At 41.8% G+C, this 12434-nt stretch overlaps 1 protein-coding gene across 5 annotated transcripts in view; it reads right to left on the reverse strand.

Annotated features, from left to right (window-relative positions):
* pappaa (pregnancy-associated plasma protein A, pappalysin 1a) overlaps positions 1-12434 on the reverse strand; it is a 151892-nt gene that overhangs the window by 124809 nt on the left and 14649 nt on the right. For all 5 annotated transcript variants that reach the window (XR_009651874.1, XM_060912841.1, XM_060912840.1 and 2 more), the window contains exons 4-5: positions 3010-3155; positions 2366-2659 (exon numbers count right to left, since the gene is read on the reverse strand). Coding sequence is in view for 4 of the 5 variants with exons in the window: in XM_060912841.1 (XP_060768824.1) it covers positions 2366-2659; positions 3010-3155 (440 nt within the window). In the remaining variant the exon portion in view is untranslated. The remainder of the gene's footprint in view (positions 1-2365; positions 2660-3009; positions 3156-12434) is intronic.

Genomic DNA, 12434 nt, shown 5'->3' on the forward strand with positions numbered 1-12434 from the left:
GCTGTCGCCTCACAGCAAGAAGGTCCGGGTTCGAGCCCCGTGGCCGGCGAGGGCCTTTCTGTGCGGAGTTTGCATGTTCTCCCCGTGTCCGCGTGGGTTTCCTCCGGGTGCTCCGGTTTCCCCCACAGTCCAAAGACATGCAGGTTAGGTTAACTGGTGACTCTAAATTGAGCGTAGGTGTGAATGTGAGTGTGAATGGTTGTCTGTGTCTATGTGTCAGCCCTGTGATGACCTGGCGACTTGTCCAGGGTGTACCCCGCCTTTCGCCCGTAGTCAGCTGGGATAGGCTCCAGCTCGCCTGCGACCCTGTAGAACAGGATAAAGCGGCTAGAGATAATGAGATGAGATGAGTCTCCAGTGTCAGCATTTTGTAACAGTCGGAGATGAAGCTGTAATATTAAATTATTATTATTATACATACAGGACACTTTTTCAATGGAATAAAAACGTGTTCTATTCCTTTTTAGCGGGTTTCAATCATTTGGTTCGATAGCATGCAATATTGTTAACATCTCGCTTATCCTACGTGTATTATGTCACTCTACCCAATGGAGAATGAGCGTTGAATATGTTTTATGATACTGCATGGTTGTCAACACATGTTGGAGCTGATGCGAATATCCAAAGAGAAAGTTTTCTGCTGCACACGTGCAGAACCATTTCTTTGCTCGCTGGGAAAGACGCATTGAACACCTGAAAGGTGACCAAAACTTCATTTGACATTCTTCACACATACACAACCAGTGGTGAACCGTTACTATTAGAGCTGGGACTTGAGCTCAGCCGAACCTTAGCCAGACACCAAAAAAGCAACAGGGCAAAGGATTTTGTAAGGGATTAGCGTCAGGCTGCCAGGTCGCTCTGTTGTGTGTAGCTGTCAATGTCGATTTTAAAAATAACTCAGTAAATTACACGGGGAAATGAATACTTAAGTCAGAGTGAAAAATACTGTAGCGAGCGCACGTGCAGCATGAAAGAAGAGTCTGGAGACAGAAATCTTAGTTTCTCAGTCGTTAGCCTGTGCTGCTTGCTATTGATAGCACTGGCTTGACTGCTTTATTAGCATTCGCTAACACTACTGATGAGCGCTACACCAGCCGGAAGGTGACTTCACTGCTGCGCTGACGACACCGACTCATGGTTAAGCTCGCGTTGGCCTTCGAGAAGGCTGATATGAAGAGTGTGTGTATGTATAATAATAATAATAATAATAATAATAATAATAATAATATTGGCTGGCTTTTTTCATGGTATATCAGATATACTCCATTCAGCTACTCGTCTTTGACTCATTCAGTATCATGCAAGCTGAATGGAATATATCTGATATACCACTCAATGCCAGCTAATATTATTGAAATATCTTTACCGTTTTTCTTTTTTTTTGTCTCAAAAAAAAAAAATCACGGCACAAATTTTACACCCGATATAGAGTCAACAATGACAGGAGCTAGCTTGTTTCATGCACGTTTCACAACATTAATTGTAACCATAAATGGATTTTAAAAAGTATTAAAGGATATCATGTGTTCTAGCAAAATAACCAACTTCCAGGTCGCAACACTTCCTCCACTTCATAACACAAGACGGTCAGAATAAAAACGTAATTTATGGCAGACCATATTTCTACTTTTCTATTTTTTATATTTACTAATATCTCTGTTTTCGAATTAAAATAAAAAATAAATCAAATAATTATTATATACAAGTGTTTTTGTGTGGCGGCACGGTGGTGTAGTGGTTAGCGCTGTCGCCTCACAGCAAGAAGGTCCTGGGTTCGAGCCCCGGGGCCGGCGAGGGCCTTTCTGTGTGGAGTTTGCATGTTCTCCCCGTGTCCGCGTGGGTTTCCTCCGGGTGCTCCGGTTTCCCCCACAGTCCAAAGACATGCAGGTTAGGTTAACTGGTGACTCTAAATTGAGCGTAGGTGTGAATGTGAGTGTGAATGGTTGTCTGTGTCTATGTGTCAGCCCTGTGATGACCTGGCGACTTGTCCAGGGTGTACCCCGCCTTTCGCCCGTAGTCAGCTGGGATAGGCTCCAGCTTGCCTGCAACCCTGTAGAAGGATAAAGCGGCTAGAGATAATGAGAATGAGAAGTGTTTTTGTCCAAAAGGAAATTTTCCAGTGGGAGTTTATTGTTTGTGTTTTTGTTTTTTAAGTCTGTGTATTGGATATATGGTGCACTATGTAGGTTGTACACTAAACGCTGTCTTAGAACTAAAACTGAGCTAAATATCAGCGAAACAAACATTACTGTGGGTAAATATAGCACAGTTACTGCTCATGTTCTGTCTGCTGTAGCATAGCATGACAGGCTCATTAATATGCAAAGGAATATGCATGTTAATTATGTGTATGTATTCATACCTGCATAACTCATATAATTATTGAAAGGTGTTTGGATAAAGTTGCTGCAGCCACAAGTCTCGTTTCCAGGCTCAGGGTCTCGACAGTGCTTGTACTTAGGTGTGGGGTTCGTATCGGCGCACAAGTCCCCTGTTTCCAGCGAAGGCTCCGTCTCCAGACAAGCATCGCTGCAAGACTCGATCTCTGAAATGCCCCTGAAGACGTGGTACAAGCCCAGGCTGTGTCCGATTTCATGGATCATGGTGTGAGTGTGGCCGAACGTGCCGTAGAAAGACGGGTTTAACACGATGCCTCCTGGAAGAATAATGGAAGCATGTAGTGAGGAAGCTGGAATTAATTAAAATCATATTTGCCAATCTGTGTTGGGTTATTTTTGTTCCTTTTTTAGAACTTTGAAAAGTTCAAACAAGGCGCTGGCACCTACGACTCATTTACTCAAAATCAGATGATGGATTGATTTGGCTGTACAACCTTAAAAGTACAACTTAAACCCTGGACGCATCGGGGGGTCCATAAGAAATGAAACAGAACTTCTGAGATGCAGTTACACCAAGAATAGCACCAGCTATACACTCAATCAGGAACACATCAAAGCAGGAGCTCATTTGTTCTTCATCCAGTGGAAATTAAACACACTTTATTACCGAGATGGGTCAGGGCCTCCTTGTCCCACGGCCAGGTTGCCACTCCAGCCAGGTCCTCATTAGTGGAATTGGCAAAGAAGATGTTGAGGTGTGTAGAGCCGTCCACTTTGAGGATATCTTTCAGCTCCTTCACATCTAGGTAGGCCCTGTGGATGCAAACACAGATACATATACAGAGTGCGGTTCACATTAGGGATGGAAATCAGAGCAGAAGTGAGCAACCAGGTTACACCTCAAAAAACAAAACAAAACAAAAAAAAAACCATAGTACCTCTACAAAAACAGCATGGATATCACTATGCTCAAGGGCTGCGTTCAGAGGGCTACCGGATGCCCTTCGTGACAGCTGATCCCAGGGCCGGAGTGGGCCCTGTTTTCAGTCCGGGAGTTTAATTCACATTCAGGCCACTTTGAAATGGAGGAGGAATTTGAGTACATTAAAAAAAGATAAAACAAATAGCTGTTCTTTCACAATGCTTTTTATTTGGTTTAAATTCAGGTAAACTTCACTTCACTTTAACAATATAGGTTCTCGCGTGCATTTGAACCAATGCTTGTGCATTACATGCCGCATACGCCTCGAAAATAATGGCAAATCAACAGTGCTGGGTACTCAGCAACCGGCAGATAAAGCGTGAGGGCGCATTAAGCAACTCAAAAAGGGTTAAATGAAATGTAGGCTAAAGCAAGTGTTCGATTCTGCTTAGAATATTGGCATACGCATACACCTCTTCTAAGTTATATATTTAACAACAATTATTTAACATCAAATATGACTTCTAGGCCTATGTGTTCATAACCACAATATGCGCACGCCTGTGGAAATGCACGGTGTGACAGCGAGATGAAATAGGCTGGATGAGGAAATAACGCGCAACAGCACATTTGGGACCTGTTCATCTAAAATTGTTAATAACTGGGATGTAAAGCAATGTCCGGTTCTTCTTAGAATTAAGACATACACCACATCTATACCGTGTAAATTGCGAGATTTCACATGACATCAAAAAGCTGAATCGACATCGCAAACTATCGACACATTATAGGCCTAGCATAGACTGATAAAATCGACAAACAGGGTTATCATACTCCATATCTTTCGTAACCTACCAGCTGGTCTTGAGAACATATCTGTCAATTTGGCACATTTTGCTGCCACCTCCTTCCTTTTTTTAAGCTTCGCCCTTTCGGTTCCACCTGGCCTCTTTCTGCCCTCCATCACTGACGCGCGCTGTTTCACGCCAATGTTGTTTAAGTTCCCCGCAATACAGAGGAGGAGTCTTGGACCAAACCAACTGCAATAGAGGGGAGGGGAGAATTTCCTTATTTGGTAGCGCCTATTTAATCTGCTGCGATGCTGTCGGCGTCTGGGCTGCCATGTGAAAATGCAGAGTGCAGTTGAATTGATGATTAATGCAAGAATAAGATCAGTGACCAAAATTAGTGAAAATTATTTTCCCCATGCTCCAAGCAGGCCACCATTGATGGTTTGGGCCGGGGATGGTCCCGGCTAAATATAGGGCCACCCCGGCATTGGCTGATACAAACCTCCATAAAGGCTTACTTCATCTATTTTGTCAAATTTAATGCCCAGTTGACATAAGGTTGTGTTCAAACTGCTATGAACGTGCTTATAACACTGAAATAGTGAAGGCTTTGATGGTCAATATACTGTAATAAGGGCCAGAACAATCTTTTGCCAATAAACGTTTGCTGATATAAATATAGTTTAATAGAAACTTGTTCTTGATTCTGTTCTTGGCTGCAGGAGTGGAACCCAGTGTGTTCTTCTGTTTGCTGTTGCATGCTGAGATGCTTTTCTGCTCACCACGGTTGTAAAGAGTGATTATATGAGTTACTATATCCTTCCTGGCAGCTCAAATCACCTCGAATCTGGCCATTTCCCTCTGACCCTCTCTTATCAACAAGGCGTTTGTTTCCACCCACGGAACTGTCGCTCACTCACTCAAAAAATGTTTCTCGCACCATTCTGTGTAAACTCTAGAGACTGTTGTGTGTGAAAACCCCAGGAGATTTCTCAGCAGTTTCTGAAATACTCGAACCTCATACTCATCTGGCTCAAACCAACACCCATGCCACAGTGAAAGGAAGTCACACTTTGAGATCACAATTTTTCCCCTTCTGATATTTGAACATTGTGAACGTTAACTGAAGCTCTTGATTTGGATCTGCATGATTTGATGCATTGTGCTGCTGTCAAGGGATCGGCTGATTAGAGAACCGCATCAGGTGGATGGGTGTTCCTAATAAAGTGGCCGGTGAGTAGCCATATCAGTTGTCTGTAGAACAGGCATGTAACAATTCACCCAATTCATAATTTGATTTGATTAATGAATACTGGGTTCAAAGTCTGATTTTCTCACAGTATTTTTGAAAAAAAAATTAAGAAAGTTTTCTTACCAAAAAAATAGTTTATTTTCATACTGTTTATCAATTAAATTATTCTTTTTATTTTAAAAAAACAACAACTTTTGTTTCACTTTCTTAATAACCAACCAATTATAATTATTTACCAACTTTTGTGAAGATCCGAGTACAATACAACAGCTTTATTAGCTAAAATATTACTTTTGTTAAAAATGAAAATGTTAATAATAAATAGTCCTTTTCTTAATAAGCTGTTATAAACATTTGTACTCCCTCCATTTGCTTCTCTTTTCTTTATCTATCAGCAGTCTGTAAAAAGAGAGCTCGGATTTCTTGTTAAATCTATTTGTACACAATCACACAACAGCTCTTTCACATTTTAGATCTGATTTTTGTGTGTTTTCGTGGCGTTAGAGCTGTGTTACTTCCACCTGTGGTGAAGTCACACACATTCCCTTTACTGTACATTATTGCACCCTCTGCTGTCTAAACAACACAATTACAGCAAGGAAAAATTAAGATTTGAGACTGGTAAGGGAATGACTGTTTATAGCTATAAACATAACTTGAACTATAAACTTATAAAACTTACATGTTGTTCTTTGCTAACAAAATTGCAATCATTGCAAAATTGATGTGTTATAAGAGAACTGGATTTCAAATTGTAGCTTTTGGTTGCACCTTTGCTTTTAAGAAACATTTCGGGTTGAATTTAAAGTGACACAGGCGTGTTGATGTGCTGGTTCAGGAATCATTTAGTCCACTCCCCTTTCTGAATTGTTTGAGCTGATACCCATCCCCATAGCTGGTATAGATCTTGTTTCAGTACATTTTATTTCCTAATGTGGGGTGTCCTAACATTAGTTTACAAACCGCTCGTTCGGCAGCCAGTTCGGAAAAGTCATGTGAGGTCATGTATGAGTCAGAGGTCGCGACCGCTGAGCCACAGCAAACATGCCGGATCGCCCAGATCGAACGAAGACTCTTAAATCGAGACAAAAAAAGAATTTTAAGGACGTATCTGACACCGTCAGAGGCAAAACGCACCAGACAAGCCGAGTAAATATTGCTGGCCAGCTTTCCCGATGGAGAGCCAAAAAGGCAAAAACAAATGCAGCGCCTGATGACAACTTTGTCAAGATGCTGCTGGACAGCTGAGTGACAAAAGCGTTAGAGTTAGAACTGAAATATTCCAAATCTAAACGCACCTGTGAGCTCGAAGGCTCACAGGTTTGTTTGGCTCGAGGTTTGTTGCGACCTCACTCATTATAATATTATAATGAGGATAAACTTCGGCCGTTTCCGTACCCAAGCGTAAACATTAGCGTGTGGTGTTTTTCCAGCTCGTTCTCCTTCACAGGCATGAGGCAGCAGGCAATACAGCATGTGATTCAAGGACCTAGGGGTTATTCTAGCTCCACAGGGTACTATCTCATCTCATCTCATTATCTCTAGCCGCTTTATCCTTCTACAGGGTCGCAGGCAAGCTGGAGCCTATCCCAGCTGACTACAGGCGAAAGGCGGGGTACACCCTGGACAAGTCGCCAGGTCATCACAGGGCTGACACATAGACACAGACAACCATTCACACTCACATTCACACCTACGCTCAATTTAGAGTCACCAGTTAACCTAACCTGCATGTCTTTGGACTGTGGGGGAAACCGGAGCACCCGGAGGAAACCCACGCGGACACAGGGAGAACATGCAAACTCCGCACAGAAAGGCCCTCGCCAGCCCCGGGGCTCGAACCCAGGACCTTCTTGCTGTGAGGCGACAGCGTTAACCACTACACCACCGTGCCGCCCCACAGGGTACTATTCATCTTTTTAATACATCGGACCTGTGTCACTTTAAATTACCCCCCCCAACCCAACCCAAAAAGGTTTTGCTAACTGTATGAATAAATCCCCAACCCCACCTTCCTCTGGTAAGCTTTGCATACTAGAATATGATTGGATTTTATATGTTATGATGCAACACTCGCCTTTCAGGTGTTTAATACTAGCTCCTATTTTCCAAATGGCATTTTTACCTCGCCTACAAGACCTAATCATAAAACGTTTTACGAAATTTAGCATGGTTTTTAAGGGACTCTTGAAACTAAGACTAAACTGAAAAGTGTGTAAATTTGTCCGCTTCAAAGATCATAAAGAGCTCATCATAAAGATCATATTTGTGTACTATTTAATCTCTCTTTAATACGACATTATTTTAGGACAGAGATGCATTACAATTAAAGCAATTATTTGCCATATTTGGAATTTGTTCATTTATTTCGAGCCAATTTCACAACCAGTGTTCACTTGGTGCATCACTGTATACGCGGCACTATTTGACTTTATACAGCTATGGATAAAAAAAATTCAGAGATCACCTTTAATGGTGGTCACCGTTAAAGGTGGTCTCTTAATCTTTTTTTTTTCTTCCCCACAGCAGTATATTATGATCAAACATTTGCTTTGAGGCTTCAAGTAATTTTAAGCCATCATGGAAATGAAAAAATGGCCCACAAGTGACACTCTGATCAACAAGGACAACATCATGCAAGGCCCTGGTAGGGTTCCAGCTATCAGGGTGCATCAAACTACATTACAGTAATTTACTGTAAAGATAAAAACCATAACCACATGCGGCAAATGCAAGCGACAACTCGCAGCAAGCCATAAAAACCAATTACATGTTTGCCTGACATTAACGGGTGCTCCAAGACAGCTAGTCTAAATGAAGACCACACGCTGAGATGACACACTCCAGCTGTAGAAGTGTGTCCAAATATCACATGGAGGTATGTTTAATTGTCCTAGCGCTTCATGATACATTCGTTATCCTGCGATTTCAAAACATGTGAGAGATCCTATAAGAAGTGTTTATAAAAAAAAAGTCTGAAACAAAAACCTCAAAGCCACATTACGTAATTAGGTTGGAGTAAAGAAGCTTGGTTTATCCAGTGACAGCAGCTCAACAAATCATCTGTCATCCTTTGAAAGGAGAAATGGCAGACACTTAGCTTAGCTACAGTACATCAATGTGTACCAGATGTACAGCTGTTTAACTACAGCGTTTTAATTGCGCTCACAACACATCACAGCCATCTGTTCGTCAGAGAAGGAGAAGAATTCCTGGAGTCCCTGATGTAAGATATTCCAAATATAAATACAATTTCCTTTGTCCTGACAGCTCTCACCTGTCAAACGAAGTGTCAGAGACACTACCGAAAGGATATTAAAAGATGGATAGTATCGTTCTGCCAATGTCTTATTATCAGTCTTTATGGATGGAAAGAGAGTTAGACGTTCAGGAATTTTAAGCCTTTATTCGTCACATGTTTGAGCACAGTGAAATTCTTTCTCTGCATTTAACCCATCTTGGGATGTGATCACACACACACCCAGAGCAGTGGGCAGCTGTGCTGCAGTGCCTGGAGAGTAGTTGGGGGTTAGGTGCCTTGCTCAAGGGCACTTCAGCCATTCCTGCTGGTCCAGGGAATCAAACTGGTGGCTTTGTGGTCCCAAAGCTGCTTCTCTAACCTTTGGGCCAGATGTTGAAGGCTGAAGCAAAGTAGAAGTGTGCTCAGTCAGACCTTGGCTTATTTCCAAGAAATTATGTAAATTTGCATATCTTAATAACAACAAAAGGAATGTTGTAATTTCTTTGGAAAATATTTCTGTAGGGTTTCTAGGATTGTATATGGGGAAGGTGGAGCTTATTAGCAAATTTACACCGTGAGCTGGCCTAGTGGTTAGCGTGTCCACCTCTCGATCAGGAGATCGCAAGTTCTACTCACAGCTGGGTCATACCAAAGGCCATCATAAAAAATGGTACCTACTGCCATCTGGCAAAGCATACTGCAATACAGATGCAAGTGGGGAGTCAAACTCTCATGGTAACCAGTGGACTAGCTCCCCACTGTAACCCTAGTTGTATAGGCGAGAGGCCGAGGGCTACGGAAACAGAGATCAGCGCCGGCCAATGCACCTTAAGGGCCTGGTTAATACTGGGATGGGAGACTGCCTGGGAAGACCAGGGCATGGCACAGGAAAGACTTTAAACTTAGACTTATTAGCAATTCAATTATGATTTTCTGGAAGTTTCTTTTGGAGGTTCAATCCCCAAGACCTCTTCTATCGAAGAGCCATTAAGTAACATGCACTGGACTTGCGTTTATATAAATTATAAATGCAAAAAATAAAAAGGCTTGCATTTAGAAATCAGGCTTCTTTCTTTTGAATAATTTCATCATTAACTATATCACACAAAATGTGGTAGGCTTTAGACTCTTGGAAAGAAATTGGATCTTGTTTTCTAAAGAGGTTCTACTCAGAAGCTTCTCCTTTTACACTTTGTTATAGGAATTTAAGTTTGTTCCCAACAGGAAAATCCAAATAATCTTTTGTTGAGTGACACAGTAGTGAAATAGTTTGCACCGTCACCTCACAGCAAGAAGATTCTGGGTTCGAACCTGCTGGTTGACTGGGGCCTTTCTATGTGGAGTTTGCAAGTTCTCCTTGTGCCAGTATGGGTTTCCTTTGTGTTCTTCAGTTTCCTCCCACAGTCCAAAGACATGGTCAACTGGTTAACTGGTTAGTCTAAATTGCCCATAGGTGTGAATGTGAGTGTGAATGGCTATCTGTCTCTCTTGGTTAGCCCTATTATAGACTGTCAACCTGTCCAGAGTGTACCCTGCCTCTCGGCCACAGTCAGTTGGAATTGGATCCAGTTCACTGGCAATTCGCAATGGATTAGCGGCATCATTCATTTTCAATATGGTCAATGTTGTGAGAAATCAGGAGACTCACCCAGGAATACTGGACGTGAGATGGGAATATACCCTGGATGAGATGCCAGTCCATCTCTGGACACCATGTGTATGGATTCATACACTCAAGACTTTCTTCCACAACATTTTTTCCTGTTAATTCTTTTTCTTCTCTTTACCCACCCACAGATTCCAGGTTCCTCCTGGGGGATCCCCAGACATTCCCAAGCCAACGGTGAGATAGTATCACTCCAGCTGGTTCCTGATTTGCCCTGGAGTCTCCATTCAGTAGGACAGCCTGATATACTCTGTGACAGGAACCAACCAAGGGTTTCCTTTTAAGGTAACCAACCACCTGAACTGGCTCCTCTTGATTCAGAGGAACATTAGTTCTATTCCAAGGCTCACCCATATTTTCAAGCTCTGGACCTTGTCACAGAGAGTAAGCCCAGTGACCCTGTAGAGGACCCCTCATTTCTATTGCCAGGTACATGAAAGAATCACTGCATTTTGGAGGCAAAGCGGTCAAGGTTTAATTGGAGGGTTTTCCGGTTATTCCATGTTTTACAGGCAATAGTCAACCAGTTTTGGTGAAGTTGTTTCCATTTTCTTACACGACTGAAAGTACACTTAATTAGTGAATGCAATACAATAAGTGTAACTCGATACCCCATCTCATCTTACGATATTTATGGTTCACCAGAATACTCTGGATTTTGGACCTTCCTTTGTCTGAAAATCTCATTTCAGCTGAATTTCTCAAAACTCCAACCTGGCTTCTACAGTATGTGAGGCTGAACAGAGGTGTGACCTTGATCCAGGGATGACGACTTAACCCTTATTTACCCCTAGGGTTAACCATTTGTGGTAGGGAGGTGAAGGGGTGTTCTAATAATAGGGCCACATATCTTGGTACAAACCCTTCCACATGTGAAGTTTGTGAAAGGGAAACTAAAGTTTCCCCAAAAACAGAGCTGACTGAAACAGACTGATGTGCAAAGCCAGTGAACAATCAGTCTCAATACTTTTAAATAGGATATGCATGAAGGTCAAGTTTTAAACCATTTAAACAATTTCCAACCATATATAATTAATGGAAGGTCATTAATTTGCCCCGTATGCCTATGTTCACACATGGGTATTGAAAAAAAAAATGTGGGAAAATATTGGCATGGCTGTAGCAACCATAAAGCCAAGAGGGTCTCCTTGGGCCTGATGTCATCACCTTCCTTGATGTGAGTGCTTTCAAAGTGATCATTCATACCTCTGTCATATCCATCCACCACTGGAAAAGTGGGTGGTTCACAAACTTTAACCAGTGCTACCAGTTTGCACTATTAAATCACTGCAGATTCAGTGGCACATCTGGTCTTGAGTCAAACAAAACACATTACACAACTCTTTGTTTCAGTCCCTGTAGCTGATCACATTAAGTTGTAGACCTGATTTGAATATGTATTTTTTTCCGAGATGGTTGGAAAGCAATCACCACTCAAATTTACATGTAGGCTTATTGTACGGTGCATACCAGATGCGTTGTACTATACCAAAAACGGACACACACACACTAGTTGTGTTCTTTTAGATAATTAATGGGGGTAAACTGGGGGGAGGGGGGAGAGAATTTCTTTGGCATTGGACTGTTGCTGAATGAATCATCAAGAACCAGAGCAGAACAATGAAAACAGACAGGTTTGCCAAAAAATTTGGCTACATTCCTTATTACTCATTCAGCAGAACTCCAAGTGTCCCAAAATTTTCTGCCAAATATATTTGATGGTTGAACATTCAGATTCCCAAATCCTAGATCCTAATTTGATATGTGGTAACCCCACAACCTAAAACCAGGTCTACAAGAGTCTAAAACTCAAAGCCAAGAACCGAAAAACAGATTTTTCTCAATTTTTTTAAACGTGCAATTCTGTCCAGATGTCATGTACAAAGACCCCACTTTGAGAACAAAAACTCAAGCCTAGCATTGGCCGGGTGCTCGGGATTCCAGGAATAATTCCAATGATGGACTCAACCAACCTGGATGGAATTTTTACTTCTTGGATCATCTGACGGAATTCACCATAAAGGGCCAATGGTAATGTTTTTGCTATCTGCTGACAGCTGCAAACTTTTCATTCAGAGCAATACCATCTCCATTTTACAAGGATGTCCAAATATAACTTTGCCAAGAATAATTTCAGATGATGGACATCTTTGGAGACTAAATCTTATCCATCTTTTATTCTTATAGATGCTAAAAAGAAGAATAAAACCCAAACAGACT

The sequence above is a fragment of the Neoarius graeffei genome, chromosome 28 (assembly GCF_027579695.1).
Source record: "Neoarius graeffei isolate fNeoGra1 chromosome 28, fNeoGra1.pri, whole genome shotgun sequence".
NCBI classification, from domain to species: domain Eukaryota; kingdom Metazoa; phylum Chordata; class Actinopteri; order Siluriformes; family Ariidae; genus Neoarius; species Neoarius graeffei.